The sequence below is a fragment of the Morus notabilis genome, unplaced genomic scaffold, assembly GCF_000414095.1.
Source record: "Morus notabilis unplaced genomic scaffold, ASM41409v2 Scaffold1010, whole genome shotgun sequence".
Taxonomy (NCBI): domain Eukaryota; kingdom Viridiplantae; phylum Streptophyta; class Magnoliopsida; order Rosales; family Moraceae; genus Morus; species Morus notabilis.
In genome coordinates, this window is record NW_010358776.1 from 46,347 (window position 1) to 56,685 (window position 10,339).

At 32.3% G+C, this 10,339-nt stretch overlaps 1 protein-coding gene across 3 annotated transcripts; it reads right to left on the minus strand.

The window, feature by feature from the left end:
• Nucleotides 1-4,743: 4,743 nt before the first annotated feature.
• Nucleotides 4,744-9,857, minus strand: LOC21385718 (syntaxin-81). Of its 3 annotated transcripts, none has more exons than XM_024162464.1 (8): nt 9,469-9,857; nt 8,285-8,424; nt 8,098-8,181; nt 7,897-8,001; nt 7,198-7,341; nt 6,652-6,894; nt 6,373-6,504; nt 4,744-5,310 (listed from the first exon to the last, which is right to left on the minus strand). In XM_024162464.1, the coding sequence occupies exons 2-8, from the start codon at nt 8,360-8,362 to the stop codon at nt 5,167-5,169; spliced, it is 930 nt and encodes a 309-aa protein (XP_024018232.1). In that variant the 5' UTR covers nt 8,363-8,424; nt 9,469-9,857; the 3' UTR covers nt 4,744-5,166. The 3 variants fall into 3 exon arrangements, with proteins under 3 accessions (XP_024018232.1, XP_024018233.1, XP_024018231.1); XM_024162465.1 differs by lacking the exon at nt 9,469-9,857 and adding an exon at nt 9,112-9,165; XM_024162463.1 differs by lacking the exon at nt 9,469-9,857 and adding an exon at nt 8,924-9,152.
• Nucleotides 9,858-10,339: the final 482 nt, after the last annotated feature.

A 10,339-nucleotide genomic window follows, 5' to 3' on the forward strand; every position in this document is an offset into this window, starting at 1 on the left:
TTGCATCTTTAAGTAGGAAACAATCCTCTTCTTCTTCTCTTCTTCTTAACTTGAACTCTGGATCGATCTTAGTTTACTTCATTACTTTTTTCGTCATCTTTATGTAGGAAAAGCATCTTTAAGTAGGAAACATTCATCTTCTTCTTCTCTTCTTCTTAACTTGAACTCTTGATCGATCTTAGTTTATTTCATTGCTTTTTTCGTCATCTTTAAGTAGGAAACATCTTTAAGTAGGAAACAATCATGTTCTTCTTAACTTGAACTCTTGATCGATCTTAGTTTATTTCATTGCTTTTTTCGTCTTTAAGTAGGAAACAACCTACTTCTTCTTCTTCTTCTTCTTCTTCTTTCTTCTTCTTATTAAATTGAACTCTTGATCGATCTTAGTTTATTTCTTTCCTTTTTTCATCTTTAAGTAGGAAACAATATTCTTCTTCTTCTTTCTTTCTTCTTCTTATTAACTGGAACTGTAGATCGATCTTAGTTTATTTCCTTGCTTCTTCATCTTTAAGTAGGAAGTAGGAGACAATCCTTAGGAAGTCGGAGAGAATCCTCTTCTTCTTCTTCTTCTTATTATTATTATTCTTCTTAACATGATTAGGAAGTCTTCTTTTTCTTTGATCGATCTTAGTTTATTTCTTTGTTGTTTTGCAACTTTAAGTAGGAAACACCATTTAGTAGGAACCAATCCTCTTCTTCTTTTTCTTCTTCTTTGATCTTAGTTTATTTCTTTGCTTTTTTGCATCTTTAAGTAGGAAACAATCCTCTTCTTCTTCGTCTGCTTCGATCTTAGTTTATTTCTTTGCTTTTTTGCATTTTTAAGTAGGAAACATCTTTAAGTAGGAAACAATCCTCTTCTTCTTCTTCTTCTTCTTCTTCGATCTTAGTTTATTTCTTTGCTTTTTTGCATCTTTGCGTAGGAAACAATCCTCTTCTTCTTTTCTTCTTCTTATCTTGAACTCTTGATCGATCTTAGTTTATTTCTTTGCTTTTTTGCATCTTGAAGTAGGAAACATCTTATCCTCTTCTTCTTCTTCTTCTTCTGCGATCTTAGTTTATTTCTTTGCTTTTTTCCTCTTATTAACTTGAACTCTTGATCGATCTTAGTTTATTTTTTTACTTTTTTGCATCTTTAAGTGGGAAACATCTTTAAGTAGGAAACAATCTTCTTCTTCTTCTTCTTCTTCTTTGATCTTAGTTTATTTGTTTGCCTTTTGCATCTTTAATTAGGAAACATCTTTAAGTAGGAAACAATCCTCTTCTTCTTCTTCTTCTTCTGTCTTAGTTTATTTCTTTGTTTTTTTGCATCTTTAAGTAGGAAACATTCCTCTTCTTCTTCTTCTTCTTCTTCTTCTTCTTCTTCGTAGGAAACAATCTTCTTCTTCTTCAACTTCTTTCTTCTTCTAATTAACTTGAATTCTTGATCGATCTTAGTTTATCTCTTTCCTTTTTTCATCTTTAAGTAGGAAGTAGGAAACAATCTTCGTATTCTTTTTCTTCTTCTTCTTCTTCTCAACTTGAACTCTTGATCGTTCTTAGTTTATTTCTTTGCTTTTTTCATCTTTAAGTAGGAAGTAGGAAACAATCTTCTTATTCTTCTTCTTCTTATTATTAACTTGAACTCTTGATCGATCTTAGTTAATTTCTTTGCTTTTTCGTCTTTAAGTAGGAAGTAGGAGACATTCCTTAGGAAGTGGGAGACAATCCTCTTCTTCTTCTTATTATTATTATTCTTCTTAACTTGAATTACGAAGTCTTCTTCTTCTTTGATCAATTTTAGTTTATTTCTTTGCTTTTTTGTAACTTTAAGTAGGAACCAATCCTCTTCTTCTTCTTAACTTGAACTCTTCATTGATCTTAGTTTATTTCTTTGCTTTTTCATCTTTAAGTAGGAACCAATCCTCTAATCCTCTTCTTCTTCTCTTCTTCTTAACTTGAATTAGGAAGTCTTCTTCTTCTTTGATCAATTTTAGTTTATTTCTTTGCTTTTTCATCTTTAAGTAGGAACCAATCCTCTAATCCTCTTCTTCTTCTCTTCTTCTTAACTTGAATTAGGAAGTCTTCTTCGTCTTTGATCAATCTTAGTTTATTTCTTTGCTTTTTTGGAACTTTAAGTAGGAAACATCTTTAAGTAGGAACCAATCCTCTTCTTCTTCTTCTTCTTCTTCGACGTTAGTTTATTTCTTTGCTTTTTTGCATCTTTAAGTAGGAAACATCTTTAAGTAGGAAACAATCATCATCATCATCATCATCATCATCATCATCATCATCTTCTTCATCATCATCGTCATCTTCTTCTTCTTCTTCTTCTTCTTCTTCTTAGTTTATTTCTTTATTTTTTTATTTTTTTTTTGCACCATTAAGTAGGAAACAATCCTCCTCTTCTTCTTCGATCTTAGTTTATTTATTTGCTTTTTTGTATCTTTAAGTAGGAAAAGTCTTTAAGTAGGAAACAATCCTCTTCTTCTTCTCTTCTTCTTAACTTGAACTCAAGATTGTTTCCTACTTCTTCTTCTTCTTCTTCTTCTTGAAACATCTTTAGGTAGGAAAAAATCCTCTTCTTCTTCTTCTTAACTTGAACTCTTGATCGATCTTAGTTTATTTCTTTGCTTTTTTACATCTTTAAGTAGGAAACATCTTTATGTAGGAAACCATCCTCTTCTTCTTCTCTTCTTCCTAACTTGAACTCAAGATTGTTTCCTACTTCTTCTTCTTCTTCTTCTTCTTGAAACATCTTTAAGTAGGAAACAATCCTCTTCTTCTTCTCTTCTTCTTAACTTAAACTCAAGATTGTTTCCCACATCTTCTTAGTTTATTTCTTTTCTTTTTGCATCTTTAAGTAGGAAACATCTTTAAAGAACTTAAAAGAACATAAAATACTTCTTTTGAAGAACATAAATTCACATCTCAACTCGAATCAGCAAACTAAACGGGCCCTAAAATACTTCTTTTGAAGAACTTAAAAGAACATAAAAAAGGAGAAGAACAAAGCGGCTAATATGATCACCATGTTCTTGTCAGTCAAACATAGACTTGTTGATGTTTGTTTGTGTCGATGACGAGTAGGGCCGGCAATTTCGGACATGTCAAGATGTCATTGTACAAAAACGACACAAAGTAAATGATTTGGACTGCACATTTAATATATGGTTCATTAGCAAGTTGACACAAATAACACAAAAATAAACGGTATGGATACATGCCAACCCGCTTAACACGTTTAACATGTTTAATTATATGGGTCTTAAACGTGCCGACATGACACGATATGTATACACCCTTTTAATGCCCATGTACATGCAAACAATAAACTCAAGTATTAAAACATACAAAATATATAAGATATCTACAAACTTGTTATCATATGCTAGCTTATTTTAGCTATAATTAATATTTAGTTAATTAATGTTATTTTTAAATATAAAAGTATTAATTTTCATACCACATCCTATTAAGTATATCATAAACATGTCATAAACGTGTTTTTTTCATGTCAGTCTATCACGACTCGTTTAATAAACGTGTTCGCATGTTGTGTCGTGTTATTCGTATAATAAATGTTTCGTGTTCATGTTTGAGTTCCTGATACGTTTATTAATCATATCGTATTCGTGTTCACTCTAATAGTATTGTGCCATAATCGTACCGGTCAGAATATAGCACGCGAACACGAATCAACACTGACGAGTTCATCACCTTTGTTTTAACTCTTCAAAGAGCTTCTTTCTTACCTTGGTGAGAGAAAAAACAAGAATTTCAAGCACAACAATAATTTTATTTTGATTTTTATTACATTATAAATGATTATTATTTTAGTAAAAAAAATGATTGTTATTTTTTTGTGATGAAATCCGCGTGAATTGAAAATAGTTAAAATTTTTAAATTATCTATAGAAATTATTTTTTATTTTTTGTATTGTTGTAATCTCTAAATTCATATATTTCTAATTTTGGTCCCTAACTTTCACAGATTCCGTCAAATATTCAACGCAAAGTTAATAGAAACTGAAACAAAATAAAACCTCAAAGATCAACTGTGAGACATTTTAGGCCTCATTCACTTTGCGGATTCAAGTTTTCAATTCGAACTGAGATGTGACATTTTTTGAGAGCTTTTCACTGTAGCAAAAAAAGTTAGACAAAGTTAATAGAAACTGAAACAAAATAAAACCTCAAAGATCAACTGTGAGACATTTTAGGCCTCGTTCACTTTGCGGATTCAAGTTTTCAATTCGAACTGAGATGTGATATTTTTTGAGAGCTTTTCACTGTAGCAAAAAAAGTTAGATGTGACATTTTCTGAGAGTTTTTTACTGTAAAAACTTAAAACTAAAAACTCGAATCGGTGAAATGAACGATGCCTTAAAGTTAGAGACCAAAATGAAATTGAGGGTAAACCTCAAGAAACATTTGCGATATTAACTCTTAATTTATATATAACCTCCAAATCTTTGAAATTTTCCACATAAATCTCCTTAATTCCCCACTCAATTTTTATTATTTCCAGTTATCATTTTATATTTTACCAATTCTTTTATGTTCAACTTAAATTTTACCATTAATCTTGTACATTGCTATTCAAATTCTTAAAAACTGACAAAAACAAATTTCACTTTTCTTTTACCTGCTTTCCTGTATTATTTGTTTACCATTTGAATTGATTAGTTTCAACAGCTACGGATTGCCAATTGAGACACACTAACACCAACATTTATTTGTGTATTTCTCATGCGTTTGATTAATATATGGTCTACATGCTGTGTCGTCAAATTTAAAATTAAGTGACGTGTCGTTTGAGCTCGGAAAAAAAAAAAAAAAACAACTGGTGATGACAAATTCATGTCGCCATTTTCTTAAACGACAATAGGTGTATAACTTTGGTCCTCAAGACAAACATTACATTTTTTGACAAAGGCGATAGCAAACTCATAAAGGAATGACATCACGTCATTAAGGAGGAACATGTTTTTCTAACAAAGGAAACACGATTCCAACCGTCAACCTTCAAGCGTTTCACTTGTTTTTCCTCCGTGTGATTGCTTTTCCTCTTTTCAAATTCTGGTACTTTTTTCTTTTCCTTTTTTTTTCCCCCAAGAAAAGTACCAAGGAGAAATGTAATCATTTTCAAAACCGGGGAGGTAAAATTAGCATATGCCGTCAATCGATTTAACTATACCAATCAAGAAATAGAATTGAGAAGGTGAGTACAAATAGGAAGAGCAGAAGAAAGGTCCTGCTGCTACTATTCCGCTGGATAGCTTGGGACAGTTCTTTGTTACCCAACTCTACATTCGTTGTCGCTTCAACTGCCTGCCATTCCAAAAGAAAGCGGGTCGCAATAAGAAATAATTTCCGAGAAGCTTCTGTTTACGATTTTGTTATGCAAACATGAAAACCTGTTAACTTGTAAATGCAATGTTATACATGATTGCTAATTTCTCAGTGAATGAGACACATAATCACTGCTAAATGATCTTTATCATACGAAATTGAGTTAATGATGTGCATACCTTTTCTTCTTTCATAAGTAATGCTACAGCTATTTACTGAGAAAAAATTGTGCTTGACAAATAAGGACTTAAATTTGCATATTGCCAGTTATAAAAGCCAAGCCTTATGCATTCATTGAAAGCCTGAAAGGTACATTCTCAATATTAAGCTTAAATCCATGTCTTTGACCATGCAATCATCAAGAAAGATAATTGAAAATATCTTAACTACTCTTGCAAAATAAAGGAAAGGGCAAGTTAAATTTGCACCACAACTAATTTGTAGCAGTCATTATTCAGAAATATATTTATTGATTATTATATTCTTGAATATAGTATACATATATTTATTTGGCAGGAAAGTATATGGAGCAACCAGGTTCGCTGCCCATATGCTAACTTCAGTGTCTCTAAAATCAAACAGTAAAACTAAATTTTTTATTTATTATTCTCCTCGTGTGTTTTTTTTTTTTTTTTTTTTGGGTGTTGTGTTTTAGAGGGTAATATGAACATCTTCATTTTTGATGCAATATGGACAACGTTTTAGTTAAATGTGTAGTTCCTTTTAGATTAGTTGGAAATCCCAATCCCCATCTCCAAACACTTAAACTGCAGAGAATCACACTCACAAATAAACAGAAGTTCATTTTTCTAACAAGAAAAAACTAAAAAGGATGTATGTAAAATCGTGATTCCAGTGACAATATAAACATTATCTTTTAACACAAAGGTATTATGGTTTAAAATATAAATTTTCCGCAAATTTCAAACATGCAGTAGACATCTTAGCAAAATAATAAGGTTAAAAAGTAGATGCATACCGTAAGAACCTTATAAGCTACAAGAAAAATGAATGAACATCAACATGTACTGGGCATCTAACCTGCAGGTATAGCTGTTCTATTTGTTGTGCTTGTTGCAAAACATGTGTGGCCATGAGATGATTCAACGCTGACATTTCCACCATCTTAGTTTCCGTTTGCTGGACCGCATCTAGAAGACTACTCAGCTCTACCTGCAAATCAACAACAGCAACAGCAACAAACAGCTTTAATTTTAAGGGAAACTTGCAATTTGAGATGAAGCAATTAGGAATAACATGACAGAAAAGCACAAAAAAAGAAACAAAAAGATGCCACTGAAGTTCTTATACTGTGATTACCTGAAGAGCACGAGTTTCATCATCCAAAAGCTGTTGCTGAACTTTTAGAGGCTCGGGTCGAAATTGATCAAGTTCTCTGACGTCTAAATTGTTTGATTTAGATGCGTCTTCAGAACTTGACTTGACAACGGGTTTAAATTTTCTTCTTGGTGTTGCCTTACTGATGGCATCTTGAAAGCGTATGGCTCTAAGCTGATCAAACTGGGATGTAACAGAGTGAAGTCTCTCACTTAAACTCAAAACCTGCAGTCAAGAAACTGGCATAAGAAAAAACCAAATTACCAAATCATAATATTCATTTGATTAATAAAGTTTCCTAATAAGGAGATGGAAATTTAAAATTTCAAACTGAACAGATTGAACAACAATGAACTCGCAAATAGCCAGGATTAGTTGTAATTGCATGTCACGAGAAGATCGTATCATTTCACAACACTAAAGTAAGGTGATAAATTGCAAGGTTTCTGCCCTGGAGGACACGTAAAAACATAAAAGACAACGATCAAATAGTATGAATAAAAGATGAGAGTACAAATTGAAACCTACCACCCCATGTTTGTGTGCTACCGTATCAGCATTAAATTTATCAGCCCTAATGCCAAACCAGCCTTTTGAAGTATCTTCTTCATCATTTATGCTGTTTTTTAGAACATCAATTTGTTCTTGGCATGCTTTAATAAAAGCACTGACCTGCATTCGATTAATAGCTGAATGAATCAAAAAAAAAAAAAAATACAGAATCTACCACGTAAAACTAAGATAAAGATTTAAAAAAAAAAAATACAACACGGAATCGAACCGGCAACCTCTCCCAGACCCCATCCCACCCAAACCCCCCTATGCCACTAGACCAAGCAATCTTTAGGCACTAAGAAAAGATAAAGACGCATATTAGTTACGATGATAAAGATGTATATTAATTACAACTCATTAAATATTGTGATTACAATCATATTCAAAAGAAAATAAAGTACCCACCAAGTAGTTTCTCTAAAATAAATGGCATATGCGTGTGCACTAAGGGATTGCCGAGGCATAAAATGCATGGCATCTGTGAAATAAAATAAGTGAAGAAAGATAAGATCTATCTAGGTAAAAATCCGTTGATTATCTGAGACAGTTCATTTGATTTTGAAATAATAAAATCCAAAATGTAAAATTCTAGCATCAGAAAGAATGGTGTTAATAATCCAAATAATAATATGTCGTGAAATTCCAGTACAGAAACACCAAATTATGACTTACTTCATGCTCAATGCTATCTCTCTCTTGTTCAGTAGTTCGATGCAGATCCACATAATCCTTGCGATGTTTCAGCATAAAATGTTCTAGAGTCCCAATGCTCTCAAGCTAAATAGAGGAAAGAAAGCACATCCAACACCAGAACAGAAATTAAACTAAGGAATTTTATAAACAAGATGAATGGTTTGGTAATGGTGCGCATACTGTTTTGAGGGCGGCTTTAGTGAAAGGTGATCTTTGGCGACGCTTGTGGATGATAAAATTTGCCAAAATGGCTGCCAATTTAGACTGTAAAAAGAACACGTGATCACCAAAAGCCTCTGATTGTAACAAAATCATCTCAGTATTCATAGATGAATAACACGAAATTGAAAGGTTAGAAATACAAAACCTCATCATATCCCAAAGAGAGAGCAGTGTGCCTCACAGCATCTTTGAAATCCTCAGTCCTGTCCCTGACTTTGGCCATTCTTGACCATCAAGGAGCTGACGAAAATCCTAACCCGAAAACCGACAATGATCCCTCTTCCTCTACAAGGACGAGGAACAAAGATGAAGAACAAGAAGTGGTAACAAAGCTACAAATGTCAAATCCCCCCTTCTTTTTTCTATGTTATCCTTGAATCTGGAAAATAAAAATAACATAAAAATAAATGCTTGAATGATAAAATGTCTTTGATGATATGTATGAATAAAAAAAAGCAGAATCCATGATCTAGTCCAGAGCCGGCTTAACCCTAAGGCAAGTTAAGCGGCTGCTTAAGGCCCCAAAGTTTTAGCCTACAATTTAGGCCTGTTTCTATTATATTTTTTTGACATGTCTATGGTAGGGGAAGCTTTTTCCCCTACCGGTAATGTGAAATCCAACTATCCATATTAAATCTTAGTGAAGGTTTACGTAGTCTCATTAACACCGGATTGTAGCCTGTATTAAAAAAATAAAAATAAAAAACTGAAGAACAATAGTTCTTTTTTTTTTTTTTTAGAATGAAGAACAATAGTTTAGTACGCACAGAAAGTAAAAACCAACCTTAAAATCAAGAATTTTCCTCGCAATCCAAAACTCCTCAGAATCTCAACAACCCAGAAACCAACAATTCAAGCAACAATTATCAAATGATCAAATTTTATGAATTAAGACAACTCCGAAACCTTCAAATTATCAAATTTTCCTTGCAATCAACAATTCCAAAGAATTCAGACAACCCAGAAACCAACCTTCAAATTATCAAAATTCCTAAACTGGTTGATTTCGAAACAAGCAAATCCAAGTCCCTAAACTGGGTGATTTTGGACTCAAGAGAGAAAAAGTGAATGAGAGTATGGTGTTGTTTGCTCCAGTTTCCGAATCTATTGTTTCCTCGAAAAGTCCATCATTTTCTTCTTCCCCAAACACCTCTTCTATATTCTCGTGACAAATATGAACTCTGCAAATTGTGGACATAATAATAACTTACACAAAATTCAGAAAATAATAACGATAACAATAATCATATTAGTAATAACCATAACGTATAAACTAGATTTTCCTTTTCAAAAAAAAAAAAAAAAAAACCCCAAAGATTAGAGAGTAACCTGTTTTCGAAGAAGTCTGAGTATTGTTAAGCGCATGTAATCCGAGATCTTCAGCGAATTTAGTCTCTTTGATGAACGAGCAACAAGATGATGAAGAAATGGAAACCCGGACCCACAATCAACGGAAAATCAAACCAACCGACAAATCCCATGCTCTTCCTCCCATTAATCAATAGGTCTCTTGACAAAGTCCGAAACGGGGTCCATTATGCCGGCTTGCGACGCCGGGAGGTGTGGCTGGTGGGTCTGCAAATTAAGTTAAGGTATCAAAGATGGGTTTGCAAATTAGGGATTAGGTCTGCAAATTTGCGTTGGGGAAGGAATTTTTTTTTTTTTTGGACGATGAATTTTTAATCCAACGGTCTTTACTATTTTACCCTACTGATTGGGGAAAAATCGCCTTCTACTGTAGAATTGCCCATATAGAGTAGAATCAACGAGAATATATTTTGAGATCGTATTTAAAATTTGAGTTTTATTATAATTTAAGTTTAAAATTTGAGTTTTAATATAGTAAAAAGTTCTCAGAAATAATTATATTTAATTTTTTTACTATAATAAAAAATTCATATAAAATCACATTTTAACTCACATTAAAAATTCGAATCAGTGAACTACACAAACACTATATTTTACTTGTACTACTACTCTTTTCTCAATATTTTTTATACAAGTTTTTAGGTTATAATGTACCTCTCTTACTCATTATTTTTTATCTACTTGTTGATTATTGTTTTTTGAGTTATAAATTAGCCATTTTACTTTTTGTTATTGTTGTGTTATATTGTGTTGATGGTTTTCAAGCATATCAAAATTATGTTTTAAGAATAAATATGTTCACAAGAAAATTTGTATCGGCACGACAAACTCA